Source organism: Ornithodoros turicata, chromosome 4 (genome assembly GCF_037126465.1).
Source record: "Ornithodoros turicata isolate Travis chromosome 4, ASM3712646v1, whole genome shotgun sequence".
Taxonomy (NCBI): Eukaryota; Metazoa; Arthropoda; class Arachnida; order Ixodida; family Argasidae; genus Ornithodoros; species Ornithodoros turicata.
The window spans coordinates 61,070,493-61,090,936 of NC_088204.1; the positions used below are offsets into that span (position 1 = coordinate 61,070,493).

A 20,444-nucleotide genomic window follows, 5' to 3' on the forward strand; every position below is an offset into this window, starting at 1 on the left:
AAGTGGAAACGTGCCACCCATCGCATTGATGGTGGGCAGTTCAGTTTTGACTCTCCACACACACGTGTCTGCGAGGAGCACTTTGACCACTGCGATGTCGTATGGCACGACGAACTCGTCATCAACGACGATAAAGTGCTGCACAAGCGTGGAAAGTCAAAGCTTGCGTGCAAACAAAGTCAATGCAGTGCCGCGCATATTCGACGGCTGCCGTCGTATCTGAGCACGCCGAAACTGCGAAGCCGTTCCGTCAGACAACGATGCCCGGGAAACAACCCCGTAACAAGAAGGCGTCTGCCGTAGACACCAACAACGAACTCAGTGCTTTTATGGAGAGAATCTGAAAGAAAATTGCTCATGGAACTGGGGCTTTTGAGCTAATTTGGCTCCCAGGGATGTCAACATTTGTAATAATCGTGTAATCGCGGTCGAGCGATCGCGTCAAATACTAAGGCAGCGTTCACACGGAGCAGCTTTTCCCACCAACTCTGAGCAACTTTGGAGTTATTGACAGTCGTCCGACACCGGCAACCTCCAGCAACTCAAGTTGCTCGTAATCGCTCCTCGAACGAAAACTTAAAAAGTTGCTCGCGCGCTGGCCAATCAGCGAGAGGAGTACTGTCACGTTGCTCCCGAGGGCGTGGATTCACGGGTTCAAATCCTGCACGTGCAGCTCAGAAATACTCGTTTTTTTTATTTTATTTATTTTTTTTCTTACGAACGTCACGAAAATATGTAAATTTCCATTCTAGAAGGTAATAATGATCTATTCGCGCAAAAAAAAAGACTGTAATTTGACAAACGGTTGATAAGGAAAAGACTCCACCAGTTGGATTCGAACCCACGCTCTCCGGTTGCCGTAAGATTGCTTGTGGGTGGAGCTGTCGAGTTGCTACATGTGAACGCGCCCTCTAAGCGGTCATGTAACTGTCTGAGATTAACTGTAGTAAGTCCTTTACACGCTAAATAATGTACGCATCATTAAAGTGTTTTAGCATGGCAGGATAAAAAGGCCGCTCGAGATTGATTCACGGAAGCATGTCGGATACATGGCGGTTCTTTTCAGTCTCGTAAAAGAAATGAGGTCCAGACGATAGATGACTAAAACAAGAGATGAACGGGACAAGGGCACAGTGGTTAAATTTCGTGACATGTCCTTCAGTCGGAATCTTTTTAGACGCTACACTTTTGTCTTCATCAGCTTCGTGGCAACAATTGAGAGTAACTCATCTGGTACCTCGTGAAAGGACTGGTGTGATTGCGATCGGCCGATCGCGTCAATTAGTACGCCGTCATGGGCGCAGCAACTGTCCGCAATTAACTGTAAAATGTACTGTACCCGCTATGTAAAGTACAGATCACCTTACCACCGTGCCCTATGCACATAAACTGCGCTAGAATTTCCGGTTGAGGGTTTGAAGATAGGAGACTCGCGACAATACATCCGTGCCACTCGAAGTGGTCGGCAGCAGCTTTACGCATAAAATAATGCCGAACAGAAAACGATTATTCGATTATAGTTGCTGCAACGTAGCAGAAAACCATTGCAACAAATAATTTTCTCGTTGGATGTCTGGAAAAGCGCAAAAACAACACTGCATCTGCCGTTCCCATGACTGGCCCGAGCGGGAGATTCTACCGCGTTCCGATCGCGGCGCCACCACGCGGCTCCCGTTGTCCCTAGGCCAACTTTTTGACGGAGCTGCATGACCAGAAAGCTATCAAGGGACCGTGGCTCTAGGTTCTGCGAATGGACATTTCTTCGCTGCCTCCTATTAAAAGAAAATTGGTACCGAAGGTCGCCGTCTCTTTCAGGGTCCATCGTAATCCCTCAAAACCGTGGCTTTCGGGCGCGACTTTGTTCGCCTCTAGCTTCGAGTGTAATTCAGCTCTACCAAATTCGTGGCGCTGTCGAACACTATGACGTCATATGTTTACAACCAGGGAGAGGTCTATAGAATAGCATCGCCATCCTTGGCCATGTAGCGAGCGCCATATGGCAGATAAGTGAACTAAGTCCGGCACACGCTTTCAATAGGGAAGTCGCGAAGCTTTCAGGCCTGATGTAATACATGGAGGCCTAGGTGGTGACGACCACTGATCTCTATAGTATAGGCTGGATCGCGCATAGGGTGCTCCGCAGCGTGGGTCACCGGCCGCCATAGTGGTGAGCCTATCGCATCCTGTCGTCTGCATTTAGTTCAAGCGGTGCTGCCCGTATTTTTTAAAAAATTCCTTTAAATTAAAGGGCATGTCATGCCAGTTTGTTGCAGCTTTGAGTACACTTCACGCGGACAGAGAAAGAGGGATAATTTTTCACAGGTAAGCTCTTTATTTTGAAGAAAAATCTGTATGCATCTGACAACTCGGACTTGTTTGCATTGCTACTTCGCTCGTTCCATTGCGTACTAAGAAAGTATGTGTGGCTGCTCCTACAAATCTCAAGACCGTGTATTTTCTATAAACAATATGCTTGTACTTGGGTTCCCCTCACAGTCGCTCAGCTGTGCCGAAGAATCGGATGCAGAACCTACGCCAATATGCCAATTTGTTCCACTGTTCTTTTAATCTGTGAGGTACGGTGGAAGTAAATAAACTGCTGTGTTAACCTCGTATGTGCAGTCGCTCCTACAGCGTGTGTGATGTATGTCATGCATGTGCATGCTCTTCGTGCACAGCGCTTCGAATTTCTGTAATGAAATACGCTGACAACTGCAAAGCACTCGTGACGTGAATAACGTTATTTTAAGATGAGGAATGGGGAGTTTCATCGCCAGGGTCTAAACTCCACCCCATTGCTGGTGGTGATGTGTTGAATAAAATAATGAGCCCCTTCAGAATAAGGATCGAGGTCTTATTGCAGAACACACACGGAGACACTCGTAGAACATAATACGATAATGGAAAAAGTCAAACGGGAACCGTACAATACCAAACCACATATTAACGAACGAGAGCCGCGGAACACCACACGAAAACCGGACGACAAACGAAAACAAACAAACAAAAATATTAAAAACGGAAGTACCTTACAATAACAAACAGTGTGAAACCTTTCTGAGTAAAAATAATTAATTTCATAGGTTGACATTCACCAAATTCACCTTCATGCGTATGTGCACGAAGTAATTACCTACACTACAGGAACACGGCTGAAGCGCGTTTGGAATACATCAGCACACTGATTCCTAAGAGAGATGCGTGCTAACCAGCAATGAGGAGCGTTTAAAGGGCAATAAATACTACAAACAAGTCGCTTCCCATTGTTTCCTATGGGAGCAGCCGGCGCCAGTGGGCCATCCAAGATGGCGGCGGGTTGCCGCACCTCTCTCCCACGCTCCCACGAGCTCCTCTCGATCCAGCCTTTATATAGAGATCAGTGGTGTCTACTTACACTTGGCTTGGCCCTCGGGAGAGGAAAATCAGTTGCGCTGCGCGTGCACTAGAAGTGATGTCACGTGTCTTTCTTTGCCGCCGCCTTGCCGTCTGCTCGCTTCGAGTGCGCATGCGCTGGTCCATGTCTGGTTTAGGTCCGCCACTCGATCTGAACCTTTAGATCTACATACCTGGATGTAATTATGCAAGGTGCATCGTAATCTGTAATTTATATGCGGCGCTCGGTTCCACAACTTCCTCTATAGAGACGGAAAGTTTTGGCAGCGGCGGCCATGGCCATCTCCACGCGCCCATTGTTTACCTACAAGCAGGGAAGAATAATGGACATATTTTGGTTACCGTTTCCATCTTCGGTACTGCTATATTTTTGTTTCCGTTAATCGGTTTGTGATACAGGCCTTTCAATTTCGTTACGTTTCCGTTACTGTTTCCGGTAATGGAACTGCTGTTACAGAGCGGCGGGAGGATAGCCCGTCCAGCTGTATTAGCACCATCTTTTGCCCAAGTGTTGCTTCCGTGTCACGTCTACACACTACACAAGTAATTTTACGTTGTTGGGATGCGCACATCTAGGAAGATTAAAAAAAGAAAATGTAGGAACATGTCTTCAGTCTGCACTCACTCAACAACTCAAGATGGGCGTAACCTGTATCCAATGTCGCATTCATAAGCCCATTCGCGGATAAGCGCGGACGCTCTCAGTAGTAAATAATACTGTCATTGCCCCTGTGAAATGAAAAAAAAAAAGGTATAAAATACGTAACTACGAGGGGTATTTTTTAAAACGTCCGAATGCAGTGGCGTCGGAACTATTTTTCCAGTGGGGGAGCGAAAAAAAAGTGCTAACATAAACATCATCATCATCATCATCACTTATTTTCCTTGAGGGCTCATGCTGGCGTTATACAGGGTTGCTACACAAACTCTGAACGTGCTCCAGGCAAACGACATCTGTATGCATTTGTACAGTAGATCTAAAATAGCATTGCAGAAGTATTGTAATTAAATAGCGCTTGGTGGTGGGCTAGTTGGTATGAGTTCAGTGCGTCCGGCTTGTTTTTACTTCTGCGCAGTGCCTAGACCTCTATGACAAGTAATGTGTAAGGAACTCCGGGGACTTGTCTCCGGGAACCGTCGTCGCGGCATGTACGCGTGTCGCGACTGGAAGCGAATATCGTCTGAATAGCGAATACCGCAAGCCTTCTGCGAAGAAACCACAATTTCCTGGGGCGGTCTGGAGCTCAGCAAGAATGTGTCCCTTTGACACCCAGCTCTTTGACTGGATGTCACGCTGTCGTTATCAGTCCAGGGCGACTCAATAGGAAAAGCCGGGTAAATGACAACAGCGGGTAGTTTTGGACATCAGTACGGTGGAAAGTGAGGAGCCAGCAATCCGGTTAACAGCTAGGATATTTTACTATGACAAGTGAACATATACATAATATGAAGACAACAAACAAGCTGCGATACATATCTCTTACCAGAGGTGTGGGCTTCTCCGATGTCTATGGCGTTTGATAATCATGTAACGCTGCTGCAGGCGACAACTTGATGGCGCTCCCTCGACGATGCCGTTGGAATCCGACACGTGAACACAACACCGGTGGGGCGTTTCGTCTCAGTCAATCGCACTTATTGTCGTACTACAGGTCTCACACGCCAGCTCGAAGTGGGCACCCTGGCCACAACCGACTGAAATCTGTGGCTGCACCTGGCAAACCGCCCCTATAACAACCTTCAACCGGGCGGTATCTTTGTATCCTTATTTCCCCCAGATGTCTTGTGTCTTGCGTGCCTTTCGCGATTCCCGTTTGCGCCTCCATCCCCCCACCCCACCCCACCCCGTGGATTGAGTCTGGTAATGCTCGCGCCTCCCGGTACACACTTTCGGACTGATTTATTGCACTTCGAAACCTCGACAGTGCACTTCGTACCACAAACCTTGCCATGGTCAACTCCAGAACCCTGTGAACCTGACACCTTTGGTATGTAGCTCTTCTCAAACGGTCTCCGCACAGTGACATAGGCTATCTGTTTATTGCTCTCTAAATTTATGGCCGCCGAAAGAACACATGCACGGGCCGTTCCGTTACACCGTAGAAGAATACGACGCTGGGCTGACACTGGGGGAGCCGTGCGGCCGTGCTCCCCCATTCGTAAATGTGGGGGAGCCGTCGCTCCCCCTGCTCCCTCTGTTCCGGCGCCCCTGTCGGAATGGTCCGTAAAAATAACGGAGACGCGTCACAAAAGTAGCCTCGCTCAGGAACGCTCGGTAGGCTCTCTGCAAGTCGGTCACGTGATCTTCCCAGTTTTCGTCCAGCAATGAGGCAGGAAACACGTTCGTGGCTATCGTGGTGCCCCCCACATGTGATTCGTTTCCTTCACGCTGAAGCCCGTCGTGCAGCCGAAATCCTCACAAGAATGAGTGAATCCACAGAAGAATGAGTGAAAGTAAAGTGCGGAAGTGGTGTCGACAGTTCAGAGAAGGATGTGCTGACGTTCATGATGAAGATGGCCATGATGGTGGTGATGAAGGAAGTCTGCGGCGTCTGAAGACATTGTTCGCCGAGTGGACCAAGAAGTTCAACTGGGAAGTGTTCAACCACCCAAGCCCGGACCTGGCGCCGAGTGATTTCCACCTCTTCACTCGAGTGAAGTACATTCTAAGAAAAAAAGGAGTACTTTTACTCATCTTGGGGACTAAATGCATTGCCACAAAAAATAGTCCCTTTCGGGAGTAAATGCACGGGAGTAAATGAAGGTCACAGAGTAGAGACTGCATTTCACGCGCTGTTGGAAGAGTCCCAACTACATAATTCGTGTCCATGCATGAAAGTACTTTGAAGCTAACCGTCAACCGTGATATACCGAGTGATACAAAATCTTGCGCCATATATAGGGCACAATTCGCGAAGAAAGATGCGCTAACTGTTTCTTAGTCTGTGGGGCTACCAGCTCCCGTGGCTCAGTGGTTAGCGTGCTGGCCATGTCACGTCGAGACCGGGAGGTACCCGGGTTCGAATCCCGGTGCCGGCTGTGCTGTCTGGGGTTTTCCCTGGGTTTTCCTCAGACGCTTTCAGACATATGTCGGCATAGTTCCCCTAGAAGTCGGCCCAATACGCGTATTTCCCCAGGGCGTCAGTCGTGACGTTGCCCACATACGTGAGGCCGACAACGGCAAGCCCTTTCGCCATCACCACCACCTCTGTGTGGCTGGAAAATTGCTACGTTGGCTGAGTTATATAGCCTTATGCCCTTCAAATTAACTGAGGGCACATATTTACGTAGTCTGTGGCATTCAGAAGACCATTCGCGAAGTTCAGTGACAATTTGCAGTCCTGGGGAGTAAATGTCCGGACTAAATGTCGGGTTAGAGGAGTAATTGCAGACTAGGGGAATAGAAGCTGCAATTACTCCCCGTTTTACTCCTTTTTTTCTTAGAATGTATTGGCTGGGAGGTCAGCGGTTCAGCACCGACGAGGACCTGCAGACTGGCGTAACAAGATGGCTCAGTGGATTCGGGAGGCCTTCTATGAACTGGGAATAGGAAATTTGGTTCGACGCTACGACAAATGCCTCAACCGGAATGGCGATTATGTTGAAAAGTAGCATAAAGGCATTAAAATCTTTTTCGAATTACCGCATTTTTAAATTTGCTGTAGGTTCCGTTTTGCGGCTGATTGGACCTTGAAAAAAAAAAAAAAAATCCCTCGTGAAAATAGTAGGCTATCATCATCGTGCAGAGGTGGAGTATAGTCATGTGCTGATGTCATGGAGCTACGGGGACTGTGACGAGGTAAGCGACAGATGCACCCTCGAGATCGAATATTGCGTGTTCTTTCCATGCCATGCTCCGATGTCGTATTTAGAGGATTACAGCGGATGGAGTCATGAAAACAAAAACAAAAAAATGAAAAGTCACTCAAATGCCATCGCACAACAGGAATAGCCATTGCCCGAGTTCAATACCGGATGATAGATTCGTTGCCGTTTCTGTTTCCGGTAATGGAGGACCGTGGTATGCGTTTCCGTTATCGTTACCATCTCCAATTTCGGTAATATACCGTTTCTGTTTCCGTTACCATTAACGTTACCCTTCCCTGCCTACAAGTGCATGCGCATACCTCACCCTCTACCCGGCATTCTTTTTGCCTGTTGTCTCTCGCCCGTCACTATAGGAACGCCTACCACTTCCGCTAGCAGACAGCAGCCACGTGTGCTATGGAAGTTTGATTCATTGATCCATTGATTGTTTCATTTGATTCAGAGTAGCCGCAGATGGCCATTTTACATTTTTCTGAAGCGTAAACGGACATGCCCTATAGAAGAAGCACTCCGCTTCTATACGACCAGCGGAGAGGACGCAGAGGTGACAGCAACGAAACGCCGTTTGAGACAGTGGATGACACTGAACAGAGAGGAACGACGGAGACAGGAGCGCAGCAATGAGAATACCCCAGCTTACAAAGCAGGACCCAGCTCAACGACAACAAACTACGAAGTACTACCGGGCAACGAAGGCAATTGTAACCTACACATACGCGATTCAAACCAGTTCGAGGTACCAAACTATATGGTTAGTAGAAGGGAGATGTTTGAAGACCGCCGGAGCAACGCTGGCCCCAGCGGCACTTCTGTGCGGTGGCACTACCGGCGAAGCGTGAAGTTCGCCGTTCTCTCTGGTATTTTTTTGTATAAAAAACAAAAAAGGACGTACGCGCTTCCGAATACCGAGTGCAATGGCAAGTCATTAAACATTAGAATATGGGCTGATCATATTCATCCGTTTGTTTCAGCCGCCCAAACGTGAAGCTACCGGTGGCTTTATTGTTGGACGCTTTGAAGAGACCAAGTGATGTGTCCTTGAAATCATTATCTTGCTTTTAATATTTACCTATAAATCAAAAGTCAGATGTCATCAAGTAATGCATAAACACAGGATGCTTAATTTATTTACCGTTTATGTACAAAATACACGTCTTTAATTCTACAGGTAGGGCTTCCGGTTTTCAGTGGTTATATATATATATATATATAAACGGCAGAAAAATATTCAAAACCGGAAAACGTAGGGGCATCGAAAAAATAGGATATAGGCACTGCAGTAATCACCGTTTAGCCTTTTTGGATTTGCTTTCATTTTCTTTCTGGTTTTGGCCTTTAAGGAGAAAATGAATTCGTGTGATGCAGTAGAAACGTGAAACTGACTCGGTGAGTTTAGGAAAGTGCATGTGACAGCCAATCTGCACAACATGCCTGTAAGCAGCAATATATCGGTAACGGCTTTAGCGTGTAGCCGCGTGGCGCTAAACCAATGCGTTATCCTATTTTCTAGCATCACAATTAGAGCATACAGAGATGGAGATGGGTATAGCAGTCCACCCATGTCCGACTGTTTAGAGGCTTCTGCAGGCAGTTCCTCTAAGGCACATTCCCTTGTCACCAGACAGGTGTCTTTGCATTCTTGCCAGTTTGTTGGAAGCGCACGTCTCCTGGCCACGTATTCTGCAATGTAATACACTAAATGTGCACCACTGCATTGGTCTGCATATCCAGCATGGTCCATAACCCCATAAGAACCGCGATAATAACCGACATAACCGCGATTAAACCTCCACATACCTTGCATCGAAGTACCTTTCACACACTGCAGCGTTCTGTAGGGTTCTGTCAGCCCTTGGAATGACACGGGACCACTTCGCAAAGAGATCCGAAGAGGTCTTATGAACAGCCTGTGAACTGCAGTCGTGCAATCTCCTTCTTCAGTGCCTCACTCTCACCCTCAACGCATTACCCTCGCTTCTTTTTTTGTTTCAGTTAAGTTATTTTCTTCGGTAATCCATCTCTACTTTCTTTCACCGTTTGTTAGTCATCTTTTTAGTCATCTTTGTCTTTAATCTATCTCACCCTTCTTTCACCATTTGTTAGTTTATCCTTTATTTCCCAATTCTTTTCATTTTTTATTTTATTCTTTCATTTATTTTCTTTTTTTCTTTCCGGAATAGCAAGGCGACGTCCCGTTTGGCTGACCTTCCCCCCTTTTTTTCCTTTGGTCTAATAAATATATCCCCCCCCCCGAGGGAGGGAGGGAGGGAGGATGGCGGCTACAGAACCATAGAGACAAGAACTGCACGGAAAAGGCTTCGCTTTTCCGTGCAAGTCTTGTAGCCGCCGTCGCAACCGGGTATAGAACACTATATTTAGGGAGTGACTTTTTCGGGCTAAACCCGGTTCCGCCCGGTTATTCCCCCCCCCCCCGAACTGACCTCCGACCAATTCGGGTTAAACCCGATTTCTCCCCGAATTCCAGTCACTACGAACCCTTCAGTGACGTTTTCACTGAAGACGAACAAAGGTAAAACATGTAAGAATGGGTCACTTACGTTCCCAGCAATACACCCATGTGTGTCAGCACTCCCAAGTAGAACAAATATTGGCCCAATATTGGACTGATATTGGCAATGTCGGCCCAATATTTGGCCAAGGTGCTGTCTATGCCTTCGGGGATTAGTGCCGGTAGGGTACCCCCCCCCCCCCCCCACACACACACATACACACACACACAAAAAAGGAAGAAGATTAGGAAAGGTCTTAATAGACAAGATGAGAAACAAAACACCCGATAACACTAGAAGGCGCAATTATCGACCGATTTCTCCCCGAATTACAGGCTTAAAAATAGCACCCGATTTCTACCCCCCGAATCTGAGAAAGGCATTTAACCCGAAAAAGTCACTCCCTAACTATATTTGAGTTTCCTTCTTTGTCGACGCCATGTCTTCTCACGCCTCGGTCCTCGGCCGCAACACCTGTCGATACACCGCGCAACAAACTTTTAGCGTCCGAAACCATCAGAGACAACTTCCTCCTTCAGACGCTCGTACTCCAAACCACCGTGCTCCAAACTAACGGCGCCCCTGACCCCTCCCATCGCGGCGAGATCGCGCAGGGGGGCCACGCGCCACGCTCTCTCAGGAAACCATGCAGGAAACGCGCGGCGGGCGGGCCGGCGCGGCCGGCGCTACCAGCGCCACCACGTCGATCGGAAGTCGGAAGCCAAATATGAATCACAGAAAGACAGGGACGCACTCTGGCCACGGACGCAAATGAAAAGGAGCATTGAAAATTGAAAGCATTGAGTCATTGAAATTGAAATGCAGGAAACTTATTGGCATGTCCGCACAGTTCGTTGTTTGTTGGACCCTCGTTACAAAGAGGCCCGCCAGGGGTGCCCCCCTACTATCCATCCCTCCACGACTGGCTACAGTTCACGTAGTTCATAGTACAGGCCAGGCCAATAGTTCACGCTCGTCTCTCGAGTACTGAAAATGTGTTCCGCAAAATACTTGAGTGGATTTTCATCCGTCATGGATTGGCGTCCCATTGAGTTCATGGACCTTCCTCCCGTCCGATGCTGTTCCTTATGCAACGTGGTCCCCAAAGAGATATTCCTTCTGGAATGTCCTCATGTACTTTGCAGCCACTGTTACCAGGCTGTCCTTCAAGGTAATCAATGTTGTCCACTGGATGGAGAAAGTGTACAAGAAAGCGAAGTGCAAATATGCACGATTAAGCCAAGTCATCTCTACAAATGGAAAATGCGCTGCTGCAACTCTAGCAAGGGCTGCGACTTCGTTGGCAATGTGGAGAAATTGGAGATTCACTTCTTAAGTGACTGTGTCTTTCATGTTGTGCGTTGTAACAGATGCAATGCCTTAGTGCAACGTCGTGATATACTCAGTCATTACACTGAACAACGGTGCCAGGCCGCAAGTTCGTCTTGCGACGGAATTCAAATAAGCGTCGATACAGGCGTTTTGGACGTCGGCAGGAAGATCGACGCCTCGTTGGAGGCTATCGCGGAGAGGATGTGCGCGATTGAAATACAGCTCAACAATCATGCTGCTGCTGGCATCGACGGTGCGAAGCAGTGCACGAATGCAAATAAGCAGTTACTGAATGAACTTGAGCCAGTGGAAGGCATACATGGCGAGTCAAGGAACGAAGCTGCAAATATGATGACGCGAGAAGAAGTGAGCTTAAACTCGATCAAAGAAAGAGTTGAGCACATCGCAAGTAACGTGCAACGCAACCAAGGAATTGTGAGAATAGCTACCGATCAAATCATTGAGAAACTGGGTGCGATGGGGCGGCACCTGGAGGCGCTCGAGCACATTGGGAAGGTTGGAATAAATGAGGCACTGTTCTATATTCCGGGTATTACTGAGCTTGTTGAAAGGTGGAAAGGAGTGAAAAGTGAATGGTTGCATCTAGAGCGTTTCTCGGATGTTTCCACCGTTTGTGGTTATTCTGTGCGAGTGGGGATGATAACTTCTGGCAACACTTTTTCTTTGTGTCTTGAGATATGCCCAAGCGCACATGATGATCTCTTAAAGTGGCCATTTCGTATCGCTCACCGTTACACACTGTTGCACCCAGAAATCATGTCCAAAAATGTTGGGTCCCATTTCACAACCACTAATCAATTTTGGATAACTCGGCCAAAAAACGATCCAGTAATGGTACCCAGTGCATTTGCTCTGAAAGGTTATACTCTCGAATACATTATACGTGATGGGTTTGTTGATGAAGATTCCATTTGTGTTCAAGTGGAGTTCAAGCCAGAGATGTGATTGATTAATGTCCTGTCCTACTGTGAACCCCAATGCTGTTGCAAATAAAAAAATGTGATTGATGATGGACTGTAAGAAAATATTAATGTGTCATGAATCAATGCATGAATATATTAATGTATGTATGTAACGCATAGAGGCCACACCTCACTTGTCAGCTAACCCGATCTTCTGCTACCTCCACACATGGAGCCATTTATCAAAGATAGTGCAGAGCTAATTTTGTCGCTGGATACAATTTGCTTCCTTCACGGCGCATAAAGGAGAAGGCTTATAGAGCTTTCTTCGACATGTTGTCAGAAACACACAGCTTCCCAAGACAAAAGGGAAAAGTACTGTGTGTTGGAAATGCAACAGAAATGAATAAAATTTGGGTGCTACATAATACCACGTAATAATACGATGTGGAACACATTAAAGGTTGACATAAAAATTACCTTCGGGTGCAACTTCCTTTCGATAAATCCTGTATAGTAAGAAAACACCATTTCGGGTATTTGGGGTTAGTGAGCAACTATAGGAGCCCTCGGCATTCCATACTCATCAGGCGGCGGCGGCCCAGATGGAACATTGATCTTTCACTGTTTTAGTTTTCTTTTAAGCAGACGGCTGTTTCCATTTTGGAGTCATATTTTGTATTGGGCGTGTGCGTCTTTCGCGTTTCTTTTTTTGTATCGTTCAGCTGAATTTGTCTTGGGGATGGCAAAAGACCATATAACATGATGTCGTGAAGGGCAGAGATCGGATCCGTTACTTCTTGTGGTTTGCTCTGGGGTTGGGTTCAGTCACATTGGTTAGGGGATCATCTTCGAAGAAGCGTCTTTCCTTCACCCCCAGTGTGAGAGAGTGAAAGAGCACAGTGCCGCCTCATGAGTCGGAAGATTAGCTTTAACTTGCGGAAACAAAACAAATGTATCGGGTGACTCTATCGCAACTGCCCTTATCTTGGGCTGCATTTTCTGTTTTCTGTTGATATTTTTCCAAGACGCAAGGGGCGATGCCGCGATAGTGTGCTCTTTCATCCTCTCGTATTGGGGGCGAAGGAAATACGCGTCTCTAGAGATGCGCAATGAATAAAATAAAGAAAAAAAAAAGGTATTTCTTCACAAATTTTTTGCGAACGGATTTTTGTTTTGAAAACTGTTTTGGTATCTGGTGACCGAAGAGATCAGGTGTTCTCATTGGGACAACTTTGTAGCTTTTATAATTAAAAAGTTAATTATTGAAAGTTAATTAAGACATTGCCTTAGGGGTCTGCTAATGCCCTCCTAAGGAGTGCCTTCAGCATATGCTATTTGCAATTGAAAAAGTGATAGATATATTTAAAGAAAATATGGTCACATTTAGCTGGGACACCCTGTACAGGCAAGTTACAAGAAATTTGCTTCGAGGGGCTGTGGAAGCAAATCAGCTTCGACTTCGAAGGATTGACACGCATGGAATTGCCATTAAACCAATCCATTACCAAACGAATGTTGGCTTGTAAACACTCTACTTCATGTGTGTAAGAAACGTGACTTGTTAGATAATAATAATAATAAATGTGGCCGACACGAAATTCAAATTAATTTATCTTTACTTTTATTCGCTCACACCAAAATATTTTAAAGAAAAATAAAACAGCTTAACAGAAAAATAAGAAGAGAATGTCAGCATTTGCTGCACACCGTAGTCCTAAACCATTTTTAAACCAAACCAGATTGCAGTTATTCCCAAGCATGCTATTTTTCACTAAAATATGTGAGTGACTAACGAATAAAAAAATCCTTACCACATCACTGACTGCAAGCTTCAATACCCAAAAGAGCAGCGGGCTTTGAGGCCCCTCTTCTCGTCTTGTGTCCACGTACCTCACAGAATCGTCACTTTTCTGAATACATGTATATCCTGCAGGTACTGGAATAAAGATGTATCGCAAAGTTAATTGTCTGCAGCGTGCTGTATGTTTTCATTTTCTTTTTTTTATAATAAATGGCATGAGAACCTCGCTCTCGTCGTGGGTAACAAGGACGTCAGGGCATTTTTTAAACCTATTTCGTTACTTCCAAGAGCTCAGTACTTTGTGTGAGCCATAGAAAAATCAATAATGGGACCTTTGTTGCCGTTAAACTCATAAAAAATTCGTTCTAACTGCCACCTCAGGTGAACCGCGACTGGATCCGTCCTCGCGATTTGGGTGCGTTTACGTGGGCGCATTGACGGGAGCGATGGCGATCCATTACCGCTATCCCCCCGTTCGAAGGCACTTTTTATCAGTTTGACAGCGACAAATATCACATTTCTAATTTTTCAATTACTCCCACGAAGTACTGAGCTCTTGGAAATAATGAAACAACTAAAAAAATGCACTGACGTTGTTGCTATAATTTCCTACGTAGCAATTAACACCACAAGACGCGCAGCAGATAATTAACTGTGCGAAGAATCTTTATTCCAGTGTCTGTAGAGTATATTCAGAAAGGTGACGAATCTGCGAGGTGGAGCCAAGACGAGAAGAGGGGCCTCAAAGCCGGCTGCCCTGTTGGGTACTGAAGCTTGCAGTCAATGACGTGGAATTTTTCTTTTTCTTTTTTTACTATTTGTTAGTTACTCACCTGTTTCAGTGAAGATAAAACGATTTATGCTTACGAATAAATGCGATCTTGTGTGGTTTAAAAATGGTTTAGCGCTACTCTTTTCTCTTCTTTTAAATTAATTTAGTGTAAGTGAATAATCGTTGAAAGAAACGAATCTCAACTTCGCGTCGGCCATCTCGATCATTATTTTATTATTATTAATTAATTTTACCGCGACTGGAATACGCTTCTCCAGCGTGGAACTCTCTTTCCTCACTGACTCGTCACGGATTGAATCTGTCCAGAAAAAAATTCCACACATTGTACATAGTGTATTTTTGAGAAAGCGCCCTCACTTTAGAATGTATGTCTAGTATACAGATAATGTCATTTCTTAACCTCGAACCACTCTCAACGCGACGCCGTTTTCATGAAATTATATATATGCATGAAATTATATGCTCTGTTATGAGATCTTACACTGTTTCCTCCATACACCATCTTTATTACGTCAGCTTCATACCGTCGTACCTGTCAATGTAACCAGACACACGAATATATTGTACCTATCCAACCATATGCCTGCAAATCCAGTCGCACGAATTCAACAAATGACAAACGCAGTTTACCCCTCTCTTGATATCTTTAACTCCCATACAAACGTTTTCAAAACTCTCCTCTCGCGTTCACTGAGTAACATGTGAAGTTGTGAAACATGTGAGTGTGAAACACTGAGTAACATGTGAAAGAACCTTTCCCCCCACTTCCTTTTAAGCGCCATGTACTCTATATTTGTATATATATGTTTGTATTGTGTGTATTGTTTCTATTGTATTGTATGTATTTCTATATATATGTTCGTACAGTACATACCAATGTGAATATCTTCCTGTTATGTTCTTGTTCCTGAATATGTCCTGAATATATTATGTTTTGCTGAATTTGCACATGTATGTATATATCTGTGCATATATTTGTAAGTACTGTATTGGCTACTTGCGCCAATACCGAGGCTTTGGCTGTTCTTGCGCGCGTTAATAAAGATTATTATAGTAAGATTTCTTCCTCCACTTGCTGCTCTAGCTGGAGGGTCGGTTCGATGTGACCTAATTGGACTGTTTTAAAACCTTTGACAGGAGCGTCACCTCGTGACCCCCCGCCCTCTGGTCAAATTTACTGCCAACGGTCGCGGCTGTCAAACCGTGCACCCCGTAACGTTGAGCAGTGCAAAATCCGGGCGTCACTTCCCTGATTTAGTGCCGGGGGGTAATGAGGTTTTCTTCGAACTCTCGAGCGTCCACTGTCGCCCCCGCTGTAGCTGTACAACCCGTACAATTATTATTATTGCTGCATATAAGCATGACGCCGCAGGAGCAAGGTGCATGTTATCCCTAATGTTCTTTCTAGGGATGTGCCAACCGAATCCGCGAATCCTCGAATCCACGAATCCTAGGCAGGGATTCGAGATTCGGGAATTCGAATCGCAGTGCCCAAAAGTGCGAATCGAATCTTACAAATCCACCTATCACGTTTGTTCGTTTCTTTCTCAAATTGGCGCCTCTCGAGTCCGCCGAAAGCCTCATTGACCGACGGGTGTTTTCTTGCTTCTTTGCTTACATTGCTCTGGACTGAAAGCGTTCAGGCAGTAACTGTTAGTTTAAAAGTAACATGGTTTTGCCTTTGATTGTTGCTTTAGATTTATTGAAATAATCCAGACTCGATAATTTGCGTATTTCTTGTAGTAGATGAACAATATGTTAAATACCTTAAAGTGACAGTCGCATCCATTTCGTGCGATTTCGAAACTTTAGTGTCATTCTATTCCTACACGCCATCGAAAACCCCACACCAAATAGTGGCTTTGTTCTGCTGTTATTCGATGGAAGCAGACAACGGATGTTGTGTATATCCCGCTAATCCCTCTGTCAAAAAGTATGGAAAGGTATTTATCTAAGAACCAATCAGGGTGCGGCCTCCCGAATCTGGACTGGGACGCTTTTGATCCGCCGTCGTCTGCAAGCTCTGCATGCAAGGCATTTGGATGTCAACATGTTCGACGCGAGCGAATGTTACCTGTCGTCGCTATCCAGAGATTTCCTCGCGAGCACAGCAGTGATGCAGTAATAGAGGACAATGATCCTTATTCTACGGATCCGTTGCAACGACACCGAGACGAACGAGACGAAAATGGTCGCGACGATCATACGCCGTTCGTCAGTTACGAGTAGCTTCTCGATTCAGTGCTTGACAGACGCCCACTTCAAAAACAACAGCCCAACAGCTGCTTCTGCGGGTTATGCAATCGGAGGAGCCGAACGTGTATTGTGTTGCCGTGCAGTGGGCCCGGTAGCGACGCTCTGCACTAGCACATTGTTCTAGTGCATTACGGAGCATCCTCTTTTTTCCCCGACCTATGCTACCGGCTGCAACTTCCTGCTCCAACAGCCAACAGGTACAGTAACATGTTTTTTTTCTTCAATTTCTTTGAGGGGCACTGGTTATCACTTTCAAACGATAGCTAGAAATCACGCAGACCATATCGCTGATGTAATCGTACAGTTATACCAGTGCCGCGTCAAAGTGGTGCCGAAAAGTGAAAGAAACTACAAATTCCGTATCAAATGTTGCGTCTATCTCTTCCTTTTGTGCTGCGTTTCACATGAAATGCATGTTTCTCCACAACTACCACCCCACTTTTTATCGCCTGAAATCTTCAGAAAAGCGTCACATCTGAACAAGTCCCACCCTGCTTATTATATTACCTGAAACTCTTGTTGGACTTTAATGTTAACTGTACAGGACAAACACTAAGAAAGGACACACACACACACCAAACACACTTTTGTGGCATACTTTGTATATATGTTGCTGCATGTTTATATCGTGTGTAGAGTTTAGCTTGGTTGTCTTTCATGGCACAAGGTATATTTTAGTGCTTTTACCCATTTTAATTGACACGGCAGATTTAAGGATTTTTTTTCTCCCACAGGTGTCTATGATTCACCAGCTGGATCTGGGACTACCTGGATGCGCTCTTGCTCGTCCAATCGCCATATGAGGGTACAAACACATTCAGAAGGATAACATATTCCATTGACATGTTATAGCTTACCTTACTATGGATACCAATTCTTTTACAGTGCAGTATATTGTTAACACTATGAGATACTATGAGTTTTGCTACTTGCCTGTATTTGGAGCAAACTTGCGAAGTGGAGTAGTTCGTACTGAGCGAGCATCCTCCAACAGGAAGAGACAGGGACACGAACACGCACAGCAAGACAATCTGCTATATTAGCAACTAAGTAAAAGATTACTAGAAGAAGCTGCTCACAGTTTTTCCAGAAGAGATCCCAGATTTTCCAGGTCTTGCACCTGTGCTCTTAAATGTTAATCCAAGTAAAGGAAATGTCTTTGTTGTATTCTGTCATGGAGTTGCTATAGTGAAGCAGATAGTCTTGTTGCACATGTTTGTGTCCCTGTCTTTTGCTGGTTGAAGATGATTGCCTGCATTTGTAGGACGTACATGTGTTTGCACACTTATTCCATTGTATGCAGGTTTCTTTCATATAAATTGCTGCTCTTTGCATCCTTGTGCTCCACAGCAATCCCGTGTTGCAAACTAACAAGCTGCAAGTAAATCTTTCTGATCAGTCCAGTTGTAACTCGTGTCAGTCAGCATAACATTGAGACATGTCTCATTCCTGCTGTCCATGTCTTGTTACAGCTCTGTAATGTGGTGTAGACGTACGTTGGGAACTGCACAATAAAAGGATAAGCAAAGCATGACTGAAATTTTGCTTTATCTTGAAAGCTTTACAGTGCAACAATAGAGCATGTCTGTTTGGACTTAACATATTGGAGAATGGACAAGTACAACAAACACAGAGAGTGTTCAACTAGTAACAGATTTATTTGAACTCGGGGTGTTTGTCCAAATAGACCAGATGCTGGTTGAACGCTGTGTGTGTTTGTTGAACTCGTCCCTGTGAGTTCTCCACAATGTTCAACTTCACAGTGATGCATTCAGGTGCAGGGGCCTGGGTCCCCATTTGCTTGTGGGATGGGTGAATGTACCAAGAGTTAGCAGCCTAGCCAGGAGGTTCAAGGTGCATGGGCATCAGATGCGCACAGGGGAGGGTCAACCTAACGCATCCCTGAAATGCAACAGCAGTGCAAGTTAGACGCAAATGAAACAGCAACTAACTCACACAAAATAGTGAGTTTTAGTATACCATTTATAAAGTTATCGCCTCTATCGGAACCAATCGCACTCATGCGTGACTCAGAATCGTATCCACTGATTGGATCCGGTTGATACGGTGAGACGCTAGCCACGTTATCAACGGTCTGCTAAAACTCTCCATTATGTCTGCAATAACAAGTAGTTTATGACACAATTTCTCCCTAACGCCATTTTGGACATCTTTGTCCGTAAATGTAAACTGGTAAAAAAATCCAGCGAATTGGTTAGGAAATGTGAAAGAAAGGGCCTCTGGAGGACAGCTACCAATATTTTAACTGTTGTACTTCTGTGCACTGTCCTCATCATTGCCACGGTATTTAAAGGGCATGGAAGGACTTGAGAACAAATATGATGGGAGAATTAGAATTACAAGCCTGTGCAGAACATGACAACACTTCAACAAAAGACACATAAGACAGCATCAAAGTTTCGCCTCTCAGTGTGCTTAAGTCTTAATTACATGTAGGAAACAGAAACAGTTACAAGCATGAGACTTGTACTGTCCAAAGTTGTACCACATTAATGCACTCACGCAATTCACAGCAAGAAATAAGAAATGCTGCTTTGCGCCTTTAAATACTGTGATTTCGTCAGGGTAGACACTTTCATATGTCAAACATGCGAAGCGCCTTTGCAACACTCATGCTCTAAAAGAGAATGGTTGAGCACAAGAGGGTGCTTCTCAGTGACCCATTTTCTGCCCAGGGCTGGCTTGACGATGTGCTCTGGATGCCGCAAGTGCAGGCAGTTGTTACTTTCAGCCACGTGCCATGAGATACAAGCATTCTTTTGGATTTAATCTAAAATGTAGATGAGCATCTGTATAGCTTATGGGCATACTGTGGAAAGTATGTCTTACATCACATGCGCACGAGATTCCGCGAGGCTGTGACTGTAACTGTTCTTTGTACTCCTCACTAGACAAGGTGTATTCAGATACGAGATCTGCCAGCACAGAATCTGAGCTTCCTGTTGTTTTGGAAAGGGGGAAGCTCAGATCCTAAGGTTTAGTCGGGTGGCACCGTGGGAGATTTAATTTGTTTTTGCCATGCTATACATGCCACAGTGATGTGACATGTATAGCATGACAAAAGCAAATTAATCTCCCTCGGTGCAGCCCGACTGACCCTCAGGATCTGAGCTTCCCCTTTCCGAAATAACACAACATCAGCACAACATCAGCAGTACGTAGACTGGTAGAAATCCAGCGAACCATCAGTATAAGGGAGTATAATAAAGGGAATTGCCTCAAGACGAGAGCCGCTGATATTTCTCCTGGCACCGTCCGGATCATTGGAATAGTATTTAAAAGGTTACCTAACCCTTTAAATACCATGCCAATGATAAGGATGGTGCCCAGAAGAAGAACAGTCTCTGTTTGAAATATTAGCGGCTCTCGTCCTAAGGCAATTCCCTTCAAACATCAGCAGTTTTATCGCCAAATAATTATGCTTCTTCAACATATCCTTCACCATACCACGTTGATGCAGCTGTTATATGAGGATCTCGAGGTGCTGGTGTGGAACAGCTGGTATCGCCAAAGGATGCCAGTTGCACACTTTTAGCTGTGCCCGTCTCTGCATACCCCAAGAACGACTGACACTATGTTGGAGG

The 20,444-nt window shown here is 45.4% G+C and overlaps 1 protein-coding gene and 1 long non-coding RNA gene across 2 annotated transcripts; both read left to right on the forward strand.

Moving 5' to 3' along the window:
• Positions 1 to 10,623: 10,623 nt before the first annotated feature.
• On the forward strand, positions 10,624 to 12,099 carry LOC135393261 (uncharacterized). The gene has a single exon (XM_064623741.1). The coding sequence runs from the start codon at positions 10,725 to 10,727 to the stop codon at positions 12,027 to 12,029; it is 1,305 nt and encodes a 434-aa protein (XP_064479811.1). The 5' UTR covers positions 10,624 to 10,724; the 3' UTR covers positions 12,030 to 12,099.
• Positions 12,100 to 16,651: 4,552 nt separating this feature from the next.
• On the forward strand, positions 16,652 to 18,370 carry LOC135393263 (uncharacterized). The gene is made up of 2 exons (XR_010422560.1): positions 16,652 to 17,036; positions 17,574 to 18,370. It is a non-coding gene; the product is annotated as an uncharacterized LOC135393263 (long non-coding RNA).
• The last annotated feature ends 2,074 nt before the right edge of the window (positions 18,371 to 20,444 follow it).

What these genes read in the sequence shown, in the direction of transcription:
- LOC135393261 (XM_064623741.1), top strand. Translation starts at nt 10,725, where the DNA reads ATGTGTTCCGCAAAATACTTGAGTGGATTTTCATCCGTCATGGATTGG.